Source organism: Haliotis cracherodii, unplaced genomic scaffold (assembly GCF_022045235.1).
Source record: "Haliotis cracherodii isolate W230 unplaced genomic scaffold, xgHalCrac1.p SCAF_1, whole genome shotgun sequence".
Lineage (NCBI taxonomy): Eukaryota > Metazoa > Mollusca > Gastropoda > Lepetellida > Haliotidae > Haliotis > Haliotis cracherodii.
The window spans coordinates 39,402,003-39,421,449 of record NW_027266264.1 but is presented as its reverse complement, the minus strand read 5'-3'; the positions used below and the strand labels follow the sequence as shown (position 1 = coordinate 39,421,449).

The following is a 19,447-nucleotide window of genomic DNA, read 5'->3' as shown; positions in this document are numbered from 1 at the left end:
TCCAGCTAGACAGAGGATGTGTATGCCCACCATAGGATTGATCAACAACACTATCAAGATGATTCAATCACTCTCTAGTCAACCCAGCAAAATGCTTAGGTGGTGGATGTCTCTTCTAGGCATCTTGACATCTCAACAGGATATGACCTTCAGAGGAAGAATGATGCTACATCCTCTACAGACATGGATCAACTCTATACGATCTCACGGCTTAGAGTTCCAGACTCAGTTACCTCCCAGATTACTATGAGACCTCCTTTGGTGGAATCACAGAGAGCATGAGATGAGCGGCATCCCTCTGACTTATCCGACAACAGAGCACTCATCTATTCACAGATGCGTCAGATTCAGGATGGGGGACGATATCACAGTACGGGGATCCTTGAACACAGAAGAGAAGAATTAACCTTCATATCAACTTCAGGGAAATGAAGGCCATCTATTAGCCATCCTGGAATGGAATATACATCTATCCCTATTATCAGTTCTCATAGCCACGGACAATACCATAGTAGTGGCCTATATTCAGAAGCAGGGAGGAACCAGATCCAGCTCCCTGATGACGGGAGACGAAACGATTGTTTGCCTTGGCAGACTCCTTAAATTGCCGGATGGAAACGACACATATACACGGGAAACTGAACATACAGCCTTTCTAGCCGGGGGAGAATAGTGGCAACAAAATAGACCTTGCATTGAAGCCTTGATAACCAAGTTACAGGACACACCACACCTGGATTTGACTCCTGCCAAAACAACCAACTTCCAGTTTATGTCCGTCCGGTTCCTGACCCAAGAGCTCACCAGATAGTCGCACTATCGATTGATTTGACGTAAGTATTCCCAATATGGTCTCTCCTAGACAAAGTCATACACAAAGTGGAGAAAATGGATTGCGTAATAATACTGATAGTTTTAATATGGCCCAGGAGGGCTTGGTTCCCTAGACTACTAATGGAGGAACCTATCCAGTTACCACTTCGTTGGGATCTGCTACGACAACCCAAGTCCAGCATTTGCCACAACAATCTGCCCAGCCTACATCTAACTGCCTGGAAGTTATCACGCAGAAGATGTAAACATCCGGATACTCTGTACTTGCCTTAGAAGCTGTGACAAGATCGTGGAGACCTTCATTCTCCCTTATGTATGAGAACAGATGGGACAAGTTTGTCAAGTGGAGAAGACGACTAGAGATTTTAACTAATGCTATATCAATCACTATGGTAGCGGATTTTTTTTTTCATCTACTTCAAGACAACAAATTCCGACACAAGATGATAGAAGGTTACAGATCCCTGTTGTTCTGTACTTCAACATAACGGATAATCATTCGGAAACCATCCCATTTTCAACAGACAAATGAGATCCAACACCAGCTGCATCAGAGGGTGAGTACACCCTTGATTATTCTGTCTATTAGATTTAGGATGGATTAGAAGCACCTTAAATATTAACTATCACCATTAGACCGGAAGTGACGTAATTACCAGAAGTAAGAAAATAACCGGAAGTGATGTCAGCACCGCAGAACAGTGTCCTTCTTACCAGGAAATGACGTCTTTGGGTAGAAATAGACCTAGAGAGATGTCATTACCCAAAAAGGGGATGTGACATACCGGAAGTGACATCAGAACTGGAAGTGACGTAATCGCCGGTATTAAAGTCACAAATCCAAGTTTATTACAATAAAGATTAGCAAATATAACGGTTTCCAGAAGAGGATTGCTGTCAATTACACATGGAGAGGCAGATCCTACCGCGTCCCTCTGGTATATTCTGGCAGAGATGTAATAGAGATAGAAGTTTTGTAAGAATTATCAAACAATAGTTATTGTAAATAATTCTAAGAATACTACCTCTATTACCTCTAGTAGTGGATGAGGGAAAAAAGATATGTTGCCACCATTAGGACGTCATGGCTTGGGTAGTTACGAGACAACTTCACGACAATTAATTCTGTGATTGACAGTGAAGAGGACGTCTGTTGAAAATCTGAAAATTTTATTTAATGTGATTGAAGCCAAAATGCAAGATTTATGGCAGAGATGTAATAGAGGTATTATTCTTAAATTTATTAACAATGATAACTGTTCGATATCTATGGCATGGTATATCTCTATCTTGAATTAACAATAGAAAAAAAAAAAACTTTATAAAAATAAACTTTCGACATGTGTGGAGCTATTTTAAGATTAATGACATTCTTACAATATATAGATTATAGTTTTGAAAAAAGGCTTCAATGTAGTACGGTTTCCTTGCAATATGTTTACGATAAGATCATTTCGAACATCTAGACCCTGAGGTGTCATAAGGTAAGGATAGGTTACTAGGTTAGTGCAGAAATAAGTCAATTTGTACTATTTGAGTGTTGCCGTATGAATGTTTACATTGAGATATCAGTTGGTTGGATGCGGTAATACACTTGCCTCATCCAGCATTGTTAATGTAGTTACCAGCTTCACCAGTTGACGTGCTGTGTAGTAAGTTTTATATTATATGTGATAAGTATGTGTATGTCAGTGTTTGACATGTGTATGGTAGTCTAACGCTGCATTCTCCGTATTGCTTTCTTATTGATAAAATGATAATGCACCAGCGTGCAGAGGTGGGATAAGTACTAATGATGTATTCCAATGTCTTAATTTCTCAAGATCCTGAAGCTTATGGTGTAGCTTTAAAAGAGTTCACATACATTTAACCTTAATAATGTTTTAATTGATCTCTTCAGTTTTTATTGTGTTTTGATAAGTTGTTTACTATTAATTTATCAGATTCCGCCATGCTGCCGTAAGTGCTATGATGGGTGGGAGGAAGATGCGACCTATAGCAGCTCCACGCCACCCTAAACTGGCAGATGTTGTGACGAAAGTTAAAACACTGAATGATGCGGTCAAACAAGGCAAGGCCCCAGAAGGTGACTATTGTGTCAATCATTCAATGTGCCTACCAGTATTCATGATGTTTGTGAAATTATTTAAATATTCAGGGATTTTCCTCAAAACAAATGGCATTAGGACATTTTCATGATTTTATAAAGTTTAATAGGACCTTGTTATATGTCATTACCAAATTTGAATAATATCTTTAGGACATTTTGGTATACAGTCAATGTCCTAGGAAATGGACCATTCTGAAACCCTTAAGAGGTATGATTATTAAGTCAAACAAAAGATTGCAGTTGTATGATGGGAAACACTTAAGGAGGCAATATAATTTCAGTAAACTGTCCTATACTTCAACTTGAAGATCGTTGATGTAACCAGGCCATGTTTACATTTGCTGTAGGAGAGCTAGCAGGGAAGTTCACATTTGCATCAGACAGATACGCTGTCCTGGAGAGTGCCGGCAATCTGGAGATTGATGTTTTGTTTCACAGGCAGATCCCGTATGTACATACAAAATATTTCTTTGAATTGCTTTTTATACAGTTCTATGAAAATAGTGTTTGAAGTTAAACACACAATTCAAATGGTCCTTAAATCGTTAATGTTAAAAATTGAGGAGTACCTTAGTACCTTAAGGCTACAGAAAACAGATATGAACTTTTCGAATATACTGGTATCTCAGCAAAAGTACCCTGAGTTCTGCTTTTACCCAGATGAGTGTTTTTTGGTTTTTTTTTGTGGATTTTAAGTGTTTGTTCAGACGCTACACAAAAGAGGAGGCTGAGATCAGTTACAAGGAGTGAAATAGAAATAGGAAGTTTGCTTCTTTTATGTATGCTTCTTCTTGTATATAATTCTTACGAATCCTCTACCGCTATTACATCATTGCCAGAAATCCTGTATTTTGGCTGCAGTCACACCATACTTAAACTTTCAGATTTCAGCTGGGGTCCTCTTCACTGTCAAGTATACAACATTAGTTGTCCCAAAAATAGCACTGGCAGCTCACATCTTTCAATTCTTTCTGTGTGTGCTACAGTCAACACGTCACTACAAAAGTAAATGATCTCTCTAGCACTTAGCTGTGGCCACATTCGTTTGCTATACTTCAGTATTTTGTTATGCTGTATTAGCTCTTTCAACACCAGTCAACCAGAAGTGTTTACTGCTGGGACACCAAGTTCCCCGAGACTCTTGTGTGATAGATGAAGCCAACATTTATAAAAGAAAATATCTGCTTCTAAAATATATTTGCTACTACATGTTATACACCATTTGAAAGGTCTGATCCTATGGTTTCTAAATATGAAAGTTATGTTTTTCACATTATTCAAAATAATGCATTTACAATTTAAATAAGTTTGTTGTAAATAAAAAATGTAAGATAACACGTTGTTAACATGCAGGTTAAGGAAGCGAAAACTTGACGATTTTCGGCAAATATAAGATTTCATAAAATCCACTTACCTATAATTCTTGTGAATACCTCCCCTCTATCACATCAGTTGCCATAAATTCCTGTTTATGCTGAGAACCACACTATAAATTTTTTATCGATTTTCAACAGACGTCCACTACACTGCCAATATATCCATAGTTGTGAGGGAAACCCTATCCCTAGCCAGGGGCGCCACTGCGCATGTGCAAGGCGGGAATCTAGTCACTTCTTTCCTGTGTGTCCAGATGACAACATGGAAATTTTTTGTTGCTGCACATCCGAACACGTGATTGAGTTCCACACTTGCTAGCATTAGATCTTCTCAAGCTTCATAGACTACAAGCAGAGCAGTTCTACAAGCAGAACGGGGGTACAGAAGATCGGAGTCTCTAGTAAGTAATTAGTTAAGAAAAGTAAACAGACACCTGTCTGTTCGGGCTGTGGACAACACCAAGCTCCCGGTGATCCTCAGCCTGGATGTCTCGCATGCAAGAAAAGCAGCTGTACTCAGAAGTCAAGGTGCAGCGATTGCGAGCATCTGTCAAAAGAAAAATTTGACAAACTCTCCAAGGCATTGATCATTAATCCTGATTATAAAAAGGTCACTAGAGCATCAACATCAAGAAAACAAGTGATTAAGCCCTTGGCGGCCAAAATTAATCACGAGGGTGACAAGCGAGTGTTGCGAGAGGGCACCGTCTCACCTTATGAGGTGAAGAGACCCCGTCGCTCATCCCACTCTCCCAATAAAGTTGAGGAGCAGATGCATTTTACCGGTCAAAAAGAAAGTGCCTCTGATTTGCATCATGCATCAGTCTGGTAAGGTCGATCATCGAGTTTATCCAGAAACTAACGATTTTCACCCTCTGCCACGTTCCCCCTTTAATTTAAATGAGTTCACGGAAAGAATATCAAATTCAATGTCTGTTATGATTGACACATGCATGCAATCTATGTCTCGAGATATCTCAAATCTAAAAGAGTCAGTTAATCAAACCCGGCTTGGCCAATCAGGGATTGATTACGAGAGTAAACACAGATCTAAGGCTGAATATGACAGTACCCCCTCATACAGCAGACAAGGTTACGCTGAATCAGACTATGAGGACAGTAGGAGAATTATACTAAGAGACCGAGAATCTCATAGATCTTCTCCCTACCATGCACTCCACAGGGCACATCGTGAATCACAGGCTTCACATCGCAGTATGCACAGAAATATGCACCAATCGCCCTCAAGCCACTATGATAGACGAACTGACAAAGCTCGTGCATATCAGGATAGTAATCCTAAGCGTGCGCCATCTCATACTGTCACACAGTCCAGTTGTTCGGGCGAAGAAAGCAAGGGTAATATGACATCACCATACAGTTATAGATCACGTGATTCCCGCACAGCTTGCCGTAAATCAGACGACCGGGATTACGATACCCTCAGCCATACGACCCACTCCCAGCACAGCCAGAGTAGGGGGTGCCGATCTACAGCTAACACTGATTATTCATGCTATGGGGACACTACTATGGAGGATGATTATAGACCAAACAATTACTCTCTTAGAGATATCATAGCAGAACTTTATGAGCTAATGCCCTCCTTAAAGCCAGATCAGGACAGTACGCCCGTTAAACCCTTGATTGAACGTGCAGGGTATGAGGGACCCGTCAGGGGGACTGAACAATTCCATACCCTTCCCCGGCCGTCATATATGGATGACGTCATCAAGAAAACTGAAAATCAATTGAATTTTGCAGCGGGAACTAGTGCTAGACTGAGGCCTATTTATAATAATTCTGCTTACTACAAGACACACGATGATCCCCTCGCACTACAGCCTAGCATTGACGAAGATTACCTCGATCTGGTTAAGAAACCTAACCCCAATATGCGCATTGATATGGCCAAGATCAAGAACTTAGATAAAGTCAACAAACACATGATTAATATCAGTTCTTACATTAACTGGTTAGCAGCTGGTATTCGCCATGTCATACACTCGTACAACCAGAGCGATGATCCGCCTTAAGACGCTCACACGGAGATGACTAGTCAGAAGACGGAATTCATCCACAGCTCACTAGACCATATATTGAAGATGCAGGAAGACCTTCAATCAGCACAGGTCTGGATGTCAGTGCAGTTCCTACTCATGCAAAGAAGACACTTACTACAGCAAGTTCATCATGTGATGCCGGACCCATGAAAGAGATCCATGATGTCACAGCTCATTACGTCATCGCAGATATTCAACGGTAGACTAAAGTCGGTAAAGGAAGCCATTATGTCGTCAACTAATCAGAAGTTTCAGGAGTCCACCATCTCATTAGCATCCAAGTTACAGAGACAACCAGCAGTTACTCAGCACCAACAACAAAATCCTAGACCCCGGCATGAACAGTCCTATCGGGATTCTTTTCGAGCCTCTACACAGAGAAACAGATCATATCAACCTAGGTACAGGAACCCCATAGTTGATCTTCCCACTTCGCAGAGAGGACTTGGCAGAGGAAGAGGCAGGTCCCGTAGGGGTCCCCTCCGAAAGTGACTCAACCATGAATCTACAGACCCGTCCAGATCCTACCGACTTCGCCTGCCCTATGGACAACGATTTAGAATTACGGAAGACCAAGGACACGACTACACCGAATCCAGTCGAACTAGCCAATCTCACAGACATCGACCCAAGACTACCCAAGTTCAGATCTCACCCTATTCCGGGACCAGTCGGAGGACGTCTGATGCAGTACGCAGAAAACTGGAAGACCATCACATGGTTAACTCATGGTTACTCGAAGTAGTAAGAAGAGGCTACAAACTTCACTTCTTAAAACGACCCATCCATCCTACCGGACCCCGATTCCAGCTATCAGGACCAAAGTTAATTGCAACAGAAGTGGCCATCAACTCTACACAGATGCTTCAGGAGAAGGTTGGGGTGCCCATATGGACGATGTTACCATTACTGGGAAAATGGTCCTCCCAAGTGAAAGAGATACACATCAATTGTCTAGAAATGAGAGCGATATATCTAGCATTAACAGCTTGGCTAGATCAGACAACTCAAACGTGGTCGCTTACATACAGCACCAAGGAGGCACAAGATCTCAGCTTTTACTGAAGAAGGTTACACATTTATATGCCTTGGTAGACTCAGTGAGTTGCAAGATCGAAGCAAGACATATACCGGGCAAGCTAAACATCCTTGCAGATTACCTATCTCGGAAGAACAAGATAGTACCCACAGAATGGTCACTACATCCCGAGGTGTTCAAGTGGATAACCCACCTATGGGATACTCCAAACCTAGATCTATTCGCCACATGTCTCAACAACAAACTACCAGTCCACGTCAGCCCTGTACCAGACCCACTAGCACTCCAAGTCGATGCGCTCTCAATGGAATGGGAGGGAATGTTTACGTACGCATTTCCCCCATGGACTCTCTTAGACAGAGTACTGAAGAAAATAGAGGAGACAGACTGTGTCATAATCCTCATAGCCCCGGCTTGGCCGAAAAGGGCTTGGTTTCCGAGACTTCTACAATTCCTGGTAGAAGTACCTCTGAAACTCCCAGTACGTCACGACCTATTGAGACAACCAAAGACGGACATATTTTATGGCCGCCTGGACAACCTCCTTCTTCACGCCAATGAACAATGAACAAGTCGTAGCCAGTTGCCAGTGGAAGTCCCACAACACTTTTACTTACGAGACATACAGACTGATCTAAATGGACTATACACTCTGGGGCCCTTGGTGGCGGCCCAGGTGATTGTCGCCAAGTAACCTTGTTCCCCTCCCTCTTCCGGGAAGGGAAAAGGTGGGGGGTGGGTGTGTGTGTGTGTGTGAAGATTTCAGAAGTACCTCATGAACTCAGGGTAAGTTGATTTTGTTACTGGGCTGCGCTATTGATTTAGTAAAACAGGGCAAAAGGCAACACTGAAATCAGAGATCGAGGGATTTAGTGATATATGGTAATCTACATGATAGGAAATATCGATGTACTACCACCAGAAGTGACGTCAATATACGTTAAATATCACTATCCAAAAAGGGCATAACGGTAAACCATGTCATAGTGATACGAAGAAATAGAAGACATATACCACAATGGACATGGTGTGACACCGGAAGTGACGTTACATATGACGTCATCAGCGGAAGTGACGTCACAGATGACGTCATCAAAGGGAGTGACGTCATTAAATGTCTAAGTATCACAAGGGAATATACATATACCCATCATATGACGTCTTGAAAATTCTATATGTCTAAGTCTTGTAAGTAGACTATTAGACACGTCTGTTTAAGATCCCTTTTGGCATATAACCCTTGTGTTTACCACTCCACTAGTCAAATATCTAAGGGATGCTAGATACCAGAACCCACCGGTCCCTCTGGTGTATACTGGCAACTGATGTGATAGAGGTGAGGTATTCACAAGAATTATCAAACAATAGTTATTGTGAATAATTCTAAGAATACCACCTCTATCAAATCAGGAATTAATCCCTCCCACCTCCCCAAATATCTGCTTCTAGTTGATGAGAGTAATGGGTTGAAAGAATTGGCTAGATTCCCGCCTTGCACATGCGCAGTGGCGCCCCTGTCAAGGGATAGGGTTTCCCTCACAACTATGGGTATATTGGCAGTGTAGTGGACGTCTGTTGAAAATCGATAAAAAATTTATAGTGTGGTTCTCAGCATAAACAGGAATTTATGGCAACTGATGTGATAGAGGTGGTATTCTTAGAATTATTCACAATGATAACTATTGTTTGATTTCTGTTTTATTTTCATTGTTTACGTAATTGGAAAATCATTTAAAAAGAATCATAAAAAGTTTCTGTCATCACCCATTTCCCGATAACAGCGGCTGTCTGCTCAGTAACATGAAGAAATACCACCGTTTTCGAGGCTTCGTATGAATAACACATTCGTCGAAGAATGGCATATGCTACATCGCTGGAAAGCTTATTCGTTCATCTACACGCTCGTAACATCGCCTGTTTTTTTTCTGTAGTTATAACAAGTGATTTCATTGGATTAAAATTGGTTTCTAATGACAAAATCTGCTACAAGTTTCATGATTGGTCAATTTTGAGCACGTAACCTTAGGCAGCCAATCAAATTACAGCTGTGATACCAAGCTCGTGTTTGATAAATTTCAGAAGTTGGCGAAAGATTTTTGTTAAATTGTGTTATTCTGAACGTTTTAAGCAGGAAATCACGATATATATTAAAAATATGGAACTTTGTGAATGTCTCATGCTAGGTTACGAGCTGTGACAAAGATTTTTCATGCATATGTTTTTGCATTATACATCGTGTCCGAGCTGAGAATTCAAGGCGACGAAAGCCGAGTTATCATTTGACTTACATTACACGCAATCTCACGAAAAGATGGAAATAATAACTTAGATGTAAGTTTGATTACTTTAAGCTATATTTTTTTTGATTTTATTTATCACTTTGTATAATATATTTAAAGATTTGTTTAAAACGTCTTTATTTTGCTCTTTGACATGTTCAATGTGGACCTGTTGTCAAAATGTGTGTCCGAGAATTTTATTTTCAATAACATGGCGGGAAATAGTGAATAATTTTTTAATTTATCGATAAAAAATGATAAATTGAAATGGAATACGTATTTCAGACATTGTGAAATGTGATAGATTTAATAAATGAATGATATTACAGGTAGGTCCATAGAAATATATACTATTTTGACGTGACTACGGCTTGGCTGGAAAACCGGCCTACGGTGTCTGGGGATTCGATGCTTCTTGGCCGGAAAACCGGCCTACGGTGTTGAAAGAGTTAGTTTATTAGTATATATTGATTACTGGGTTCCACCCACGTGAGTATTGGTTTGTTTACCCTAACAACCTTTCATCATGGTGTCCTCTCCCTTTCAATCAGTCTGTCATAAGTGTAGCAGGTTCATGATTTCTCATCAGTCCTCATCACGAATGTCCCTCTCTCCAAGAAGGCATTCTCCAAGCTTAATGATGCGCTCGCAAATGCCAAGCGGAAAGATGCCGTCAAGAAGAAGGTGGACAATATCATGTCACAGTTGGACAAGGTGACCCCTTCAACAAAACAAATGACCGATCTCCCACAGCCGTCTATTACGCTGGAGCAGCTTTCTATTATGCCTGTGCAGCCCACGTCCCTTATTGCTGCGCTGGAGCAGCTTTTTGCTCAGCAGAAGACCAAGATGTCTACTCTAATCAAATGTTGTCTTCCGGCTGGAAGGTAGAATGGCTGAAAAGACTTAGTTCTGTACAGACACAGAATATTCCACTGGTCAAGAGGCTGTATGGGGGATCGTCCACAGCAGATGCCTGGCAACCTTCTACCCCCCACCGCTACGATCTCTCGACCTCCGCACGAAACTTGTCCAGCTGAGCCCTCCATATCCCATCGGCCGTCAGGATCCCCGCTACATCAGCACAGAAATTGACTTGAAGCCTTTCCACGCCGCCTGGCTCCCGCAGAGGATTCAAAGACCTGCAATATCCAGTTAGCGACAAGACTCAGCCACCAGGATTCTGATTGCATCCCACTTTCATCAGACACTCCCATGGCCGAGCTATGCACAGGGAATTGTTGACCTTGCTTCTGATAACCTCCACAGACTCAGGCTGCCTCTCCCTAACCTGAAGAGGAAGTTATATCAGACACACTAACCACCGATACCGGAAACACGAGTACTGGCTGAAGACTTCTTAAAGCTGGTCAAGAAACCAAGTACACAGCTTTCTCTTCCCGCAAGCCATGTGAATGACCTTGGCGCCTATATTAACTTGTTTGTAGCTGGTGTCCGCCACACTGCTCCTCCCCTCCTCCCAGAGTACGACGAGACTCCAGCAGACACCACCGTACCGAATCGCATCGAGTAAGTGGACTGATCCATAGCCTCTTGGACACGTTTGTAAAAATGCAACAGGAACTATTGACTATGCAGGAGTGGTCGTAGTCCCAATTCCTCTGGCTCCAACATCAACACCTTTTATCACAGATCCGATCTAGGGCTGTCACTTAAAAGGTCAAGAAAACATTGATGACCAAACCTATCTCATCTCCCACTGTTTTCAACAATCAATTCGGAAAAATGGAAAGAGGTCAGACAAGACACCACTGAACCTTTCCAAACCTGTACTATATCGCTCACTGTTAAGGAGATATAGGAATTGTACCTGTCCTTCAAATGTTGGGACCATTCACGGACCGTTCTCAAACCTACTCCTTTCTGCAATCAGATTACAAGCTTCAGGGAAACAATAGAAGGTGTTCCAGATCGGGCAATTGTGGCGACTGGAAGTAACTACCCAGCAGCCGCTCCAACAGACACAAACCCTGTTGACCTGGACATGTCTATGGATTACGATTCATGTCTACCCCCTTCACCATTTTGCCATCATTCTACGCCCACAACTGGAAACTGATCACTGGATCCTCGATGTGATATCTCATGGGTACAAGATACACTTCAAGACTCGAACTCTTCTTCTCACGTCCCGACCTCGGGGTGACAGATTCCATCTGGTTGGCAAGAAATTAAAAGCAGCAGACCTTGCCATAAAGACACTTCTAGAGAAACATGCCATTGGTCTGCTCCCGGATACAGATACCGGCAGCTTCTACTCCCAAAGTTCTTTGTTCCGAAGAAGAATACCACGGAAGTGAGAATTATCATAGATCTCAAGATATTGAACAAGGATTATCACATACATTCTCCAAATTTCCAGATGCAGTCAGTCCGGAAACTGCGCTCCCCCATGCATCAGGGAGATTAGGCCATCAGCATAAACCTAAAAGACGCATATCTCCACATTCCTATCCACCACTCATCTCGGAATACCTCTGATTCATGGTAACCAGAGGTCACTACGAGTTCAAGGTGCTCCCCTTCAGAATCTCCATCGCATCATGGTTATTCACCAGTATAACAGCACCAGTGATCAGCCATGCCCATCTCCATTTTGTTTGACTACATCGCTACCTTGACGATTTCCTGGCACAGAACCAAATATTCTTGATTCAACTCATGACTCGGATTCCTCAATCACCCAATCAAATCAGAACTTACTCCCGTCCAAGACGTATCTTACATCGGAGCATGTTTCCTTCTCCAGGAGGGTCTACTCTGTCCCCAAGAAGATAGTTTTATGGCTATGACTCACATGATCACCGAGGCTTTGACCCTGCCGAATTGCACAATCAGATGGTTGATGTCCCTCCTCGGCTTAACTCACTTCAGGATCTGACCCATAGAGGCTGATTACGTTAACTACCTCTACAGGCATGAATAAACGTCCCAATCTGGCCCAAAAGACCATGATTCCCCAGACTATTAGCTCGGTTCATGACTGATCCTCTTCTCCTACCATTACGCAAGGAACTTCTACATCAACACATGTCGGACCTCTTACATGAGAACCCTCCCAGCCTCCATCTCACGCCTGGAAAATGTCACACAAAGAATGCAGGCCTCTGAAATTTCTAAATCTGCATCTGCAGCAGTGCCTTTATCACAACAGATGGACTAAGTTCATCCAGTGGTGACGACAATTGGAATTAAAAACATCACTGTCACCGTCCGCATCCCGCATTGTTGCCAACTTCCTTCTGCATCTCCGTCAGGATAAAGATTTTCGTCACAGAACCATAGAGACATATCATTCCGTTCTCCAACATTACCCATGACAGTTTATTGTCGGCAACCATCCGGTATTGAATTGGCTTGTGCATTCGTTTTTCCTGGAAGATGTACATATTCCTCGTACTTTCCCGAAATGGAAACTGTCAGTGGTACAGTGATCCCTTGCTACAACGCTACCTTCAGGGTCCAAATAATTGATGAGCGTTATAGAAGATCAGCGGTTTAACAAAGGTCTAGTCGTAGTCGGTAGATAACCATCAAAACAGTATACATGCTCTGCCTACCTAACATGATCTACGTTGCACGAGTTTACAAAAAGATTAGAATAGTAGTTGTTTATGATTCATAGTGTAAAAAAAGATTTGTCGGGTATTAAAGGGGCACTGATCTAACGCAATTCCCCGGACTGGTTGTTGCCTTTGTTATTGTTTTTTCCCCCCGTGAGTACCCGGATGATACGTAACGCAACTGAGCGTGACCAGAGACTGGGCTACCGTCTGCAAGGACAGCTAAATAAACTTGGAGGCTGGAGGCAATATTTGTTTTACGCATTTTTGCGTAAACACTGATTGGTTAACTGTGATCAATAAAGATTTCGACAAAGGGTGCATGTTAATTAATTTCTTCAGCCTAAACAAACAGACAAAAAGTATGGCGGAGCTCATCGGATGTCGTCATTTGGAAATACCCCAGATGGTTATAGTTTAATACTAAAAAAAGTATCCATGCTGTCAAAGCATTTTCGGATTTCGGATTGCGTCGATAATACGATTACTACTCCCTTGTTGTCATCCACGTTTTCTCGTATAACCCTACACTTGTGTATTTGTCGTCATTCACTTGATGCTCAGTTAATGAATTTATTACAGGTACAATTAGTGGTAGCACCACTTAGATTACCTGACAAAGGTTCCCATTTGGCATTTATTGTGTCTGGGGTAATTATTCAATCTAAATCCAGGTTTGAAGTGAGGTGAATTGTGTGTTATGTAATATGCACGTGGCAGACAAGCAAGAGGTGAATGATCAGTTGATTTACTTTTTTTTGTAAATCAACGGATCGTTCCTAGTCATCAAAGGATTAACAGAAAATACGTTGATTGATTAATCACTGTTATCTTGCACAGTTGATATGTCAAAAGTGAGTGTTTACATGTCTAGGTTTACTAAAACAAAGGGAATACACTCATACCATGACGTGAAGTGCCGGTGTAAAAACAACATACTTTCTTCAAAGGTTAACTGATAATACGTTGATTGATTGATCATTGTTATCTATCACTCAATGGATTTTTTAGGAACCGTGGACATTATGAAAATAGTTGTCACGTGGGCTTTCTCAGCCGACACTTGAGACTTGACACCTATGTGAAACACCTGAAACAATCCAAGTGATCAGTTGAGAAACGAACACGGGTTATAATATCCCGAAAAACGATATATATCTTTTAAAATATTTGATTGTTACAGAGACACGTGACATCGAATAAGTTTCTTTGTACAGCTGCAGACGAGTGGGATATTGTTCCTTTGTGTGGATATTCACGGATACATTCTTCGAACAAGGAAGCTGCCTAAAATTTATACACATAAATTTGGTAGGTTGAAATTATAGTATTTGCATTTTGTTTTCCTTCTTTTGAACCGATTCGTTCTTGTTTCTCTACGTCTTGGTTGGGAAATTCTTCAATGCACGATAGACGTTGTTTTCACAGGTCTTTTCCTTTGTAAGCGTGTATATATTACCGTCAATTTGTAAAATGTGATTCTCTCAGGCAATTTATAAAATGTGTTTTTGACTAAAAAAATCTGTCCAGATTGATTGAGACGATCAAAAGGGCCTACAAACATCACAACAGATTATTATGTAGGATTAGAAGCCAAACAACATAGAAATGTACTTTTCAACGTAACATTTTCAGTCTCTTGGTGATGATATTAAACATCAAAATGTTTGGAGTTCGTTATTATAATAATACAGATGGAAATGTTTTTCAGTCACTTTGTAAAATAACTGAATATTTAGACGTTTAATAAATTTGAAAAATGTTACACATTTTGACAGTAAAAAAATACACACACTATAAAAAAGCAATGCTCAGGTGAAATATTTACTTTGTGTTACAAGTCAAAATAGTGTAAACGAAAATCGCAAAATTGCCAAGCAAGTGACTTATCAAAACTTCGTCACCATTATCGATGCTACCCACAAAGATACCTACATTTCCTTATTATCTCGAAAACTGTATTTCATTTTGTTGATCAATGTGCCCTTATTACTACCCATAAAAGTGACTAATGCGCTTACGAATGGCGCAGCAGAGGTCGCGAACTAGTCTAGATTTCTGCTATACATCCGGGTACTCACGGGGGAAAAACCAATAACAAAGGCAACAACCAGTCCGGGGAATTGCGTTAGATCAGTGCCCCTTTAATATGCGCTTTCAAAAAGACGCATCATATCCCTTCAGCGAATTCAGGTGAATAAACAGGAAAAAACAAACTTGGTCAATAAAAGTATGAAATTTGATATAAAAAACATCACTAGACATGATTATTTACCATTAAGTATGTATTTCCTGCTCTTTAAGGCATTGTTTTATATGCATATGTTAAGATTACCGTGAATATAGCAGTAATCTGATCGTGGTTGCTCTAAATAACGATGAGTTGCGATCTACCGATTTCTTCGATTTTGCCGAAATTATTGTAAATATAATTATAATTATTGAATGAATTTTTGAATATAATTAACAAAATATATTGCGAACATTAGTCCAGATAAACAATGAACAATTTGCTCATAACCAGATATTATAATAAAAGGATTAAATTGCATACTTCAGATTTGTTGACTGGTATTTCCGGTGTTATGTGATTCGCATGGGGGAATGTGCCAATCAGACTTATGCCTGTTTTCTTCTGCCATCGCTACGGCCACCAGACAGGGTTTTGGTTTCCTACCAACTGTTCACCTTACCCTGTAGGAAACTTGTCCGTCACAGTTACCGCACGGTCTTTCCTACCGGCCAGTGAACCTCATAGCCATGGCTGTGATTATGCAACAGTTTACCCTTTCACAGATCTTACCTGAATTGTGGACACCGTTTGATAATGACGGGGACCTCATGGATCTGCTCGACTACTTTGTTACTCACCAGTCGGGGATCTCCCATGTCCCTTTTGACAACGAAAATAGCTATTATGAGGTTGAAAAATTGGTACTCCTCTTTCCTTCATGGAACTCGCTATATCATTTCATGCCGCACCTGCACCCCTATATGGACCAGTGGGTTGCCACGCACCTGTTACCAACTCTGCCATTGCTGAGCTACACGCAAGGGATTATTGATCACGACTCAGACAATCTACATAAACTTTGGCATGACAAATGACTCCTGTTCCCTAATTTGAAGAGAAAGTTCTACCGGATGCATTACTCGCCATTTGCTGATTAAACAGTTTTATATGTGGACTTTCTCTAACCTTGTCAAAAATCCCTACATGAGATTACCCTTACCTGACTTGTCACATTAATTATTTGTCAACTGTCAGCAGATATTCCACGGAAATTGGTGCTTATATCATTTGGTTTGTGGCCGGAGTCTGTCACGCCATACCTCCTTTTGCATCCATCTTATGACGATGTCCTGGCAGATATCACTCTTATCTATCTGAGAAGATCTAGTGGATCTTATTCACAATCGTTGAGATGCAACAGGAACTACTTATCATGCAAGTTTAGACATCTTCTCAATTTGCCTGGAGGCAACGTCAGCTGCTCCTATCACAGATCAGATCTAGGACTGTATCAATTCAGACCAAGAAGATGGTGATGTGCCAATCCATCACAGCCCCAAGATATTTAATAATCAAATTGGAAAGATTGGTGATGAGGCCAGACAAGACAGCTGAGAGATTTCAAGTGTCTACCATCAACTTAAGGGTCTAAGGTCATGAATCATCCAATCAACCTAGAGATCAATCCAGAGACAATTCCTTCCATAAACCAGCTAAGAAGAAGTTTATCCCCAACAACTAATTATTGTGTAGTTGACAGTGAATAGGACTTCTGTTGAAAATCAGAAAGTTCAATTTAGAGTGATTGCAACCAAAACACCGGAATTTGTCTTTGATGTAATGGAGGTAGCATTCATAGAATTATTAACAATGATAATTATTGTTAGATTTTGCTGCCATTAAGGTATGATTGAGTAAATTGTTATTAAGTCTCCCAAAGAGAAATTCTTAATTCATAATTTGACTAAGTTACCTGAAAGCGACATTTAAAGGGGCACTGATGTAAAGCAATTCCCCGGGACTGGTTGCCTCGTGAGTACCCGGATGATATAGCAGAAATCTAGACTAGTTTGCGACCTGTACTGCGCCATTCAAAAACATATTTGTCACTTTTATTGATAGTATAAGGGCATATTGTCACATTGATCAACAAAATGAAATACAGTTTTGGAAATTATAAGGAAATGTAGGTATCTTTGTGGGTAGCATCGATATTGGTGACTAAGTTTTGATAAGTCTTGGTAATTGTGAGATTTTCGTTTAACACTATTTTGACTTGCAACACAAAGTAATTATTTCTCCTGAGCTTGGTTTATTTTATCCTGTTTATATTTTTACACTCAAAATATGCAATATTTTCAATTAGGGAATTTATTAAACGCCTAAATATTCAGTTATTTTACAAATTGACTGACAAATATGTCCATCTGTATTATTATAACGAATTCCAAACATTCTTATGTTTAATATCATCACCAAGAGACTGAATATGTTAGGATTAAAGGTACATTTCTATATATTCTTTGGCTTCTACTCCTAGCATAATTAATCTATTGTGCTTTTTTTTAAAGCCCTTTTGACCGTCTTAATCAATTTTAGTCAGTCTGTTTAATAAATGGACAGATTTTTCATAAAAATGACTGAAATATTTAGACATTTTATAAATTGCATGAGTGAATCGATATCACATTTTACAAATTGACTGTCATATATACATGTTTACAAAGGAAAAGACTTGTGAAAACAACGTCTGTCACGCATCGAAGAACTTCCCAGCCAAGACAGAGAGGAACAAGAAAGAATCTGTTCAATGCTACAACAAATGAAGGAAAACAAATATCATAATTACAACTTACCAAATTAATATGTATAATTTTAGGCAGCTTCCTTGTTCAAGAAATGTATCCATGAATATCCACATAAAGGAACAATATCCCATACGTCTGCAGCTGTATGTGTTTCTGTAACAATCAAATATTTAAAAATATATATATCGTTTCGGGATATTATAACCCTTGTTCATTTCTCTGATCACTTAAGTTTGTTTCAGGTGTTTCACATAGGTGTCAATTAAGTCCCAAATGTCAGCTGAGAAAGCCCAACTGAGTACTATTTTCATTATGTCCAAGGTTCTTAAAAAAAATCCATTGAGTTAGATAACAATGAGCAATCAATCAACGTATTTGAACAAACCCTTTGAACAAAGTATGTTGTTTTTACATCAGCACTTCACGCCATGATATGAGTGTATTCCCTTTGCTTTAGTAAACCTAGACATGTGAACACTTACTTTTGACATATCCACTGTGCAAGATAACAGTATTAAAATATCAACATATTTTCGCCATTCTTTTTGTCTGTTTGTTTAGGCTGAAGAAATTAATTAACATGTGCCCTTTGTCAAAATCTTTATAGATCAGGGGTAACCAATCGGTGTTCAAAAATGCAAATATTGCCTCCAAGTTTATTTACGCTGACTTTACAGACGGTAGCCCAGTCTCTTGTCACACTCAGTTGCAGTTGCATTGGCAAGCAAATCGACTCACGGCAGCTCGTGATTCCTAGCGGCCAGTGTCAGCCGAGAAGAAGCCAAAGATTAGTGCCCCTTTAAGTCCATTAAATCAATCCAAGAACTATTAGCGCTTGGGCATTCTAAATAAACATATATATTTTCCTTTCCTGTTCCACAGAGATAGCAGGTATTGTTGACTACTAGTTTAAATTTCAACAGTTCTCTTTTAATATAGATAGTTCACTGTGTCAATTTGAATTGAAAATCTAGATCTAACAGTTTGCTATCTTTAGTATATTTTCTATCTATTTCTTTACTTTGTTCATTATGCTATTTCTCACACACTGCTGGTTGATTTTACTGAAGAAATAAAGGTATCGTTCAATATTTTTGAGTAAATCATACCAATGAGTGCTTATGTCTAACTGTAAAGTATGGATATTTTGTAGTATAATATGTAACTTCTCTCCATGATTTAGGAATATGTAGATTCAAATGATAATAATATAATGTACCCTTAATGTACATTGCTTTAAGATTGGTAAATGACGTTAGTCCTAACTTCTTTGGGGTTTAGAAGTTGGCGTATTAAGTAAGGGTAAGATTTATGGATGAACATCTTGCTTGTTAACGGTGT

At 40.2% G+C, this 19,447-nt stretch overlaps 1 protein-coding gene across 10 annotated transcripts in view; it reads left to right on the top strand.

Annotated features, from left to right (window-relative positions):
- Positions 1 to 19,447, top strand: part of LOC139477800 (sodium/calcium exchanger 2-like) — a 194,231-nt gene that overhangs the window by 133,688 nt on the left and 41,096 nt on the right. For all 10 annotated transcript variants that reach the window (XM_071260235.1, XM_071260225.1, XM_071260230.1 and 7 more), the window contains 2 exons: positions 2,778 to 2,920; positions 3,292 to 3,391. In XM_071260235.1, coding sequence (XP_071116336.1) covers positions 2,778 to 2,920; positions 3,292 to 3,391 — 243 coding nt within the window. The remainder of the gene's footprint in view (positions 1 to 2,777; positions 2,921 to 3,291; positions 3,392 to 19,447) is intronic.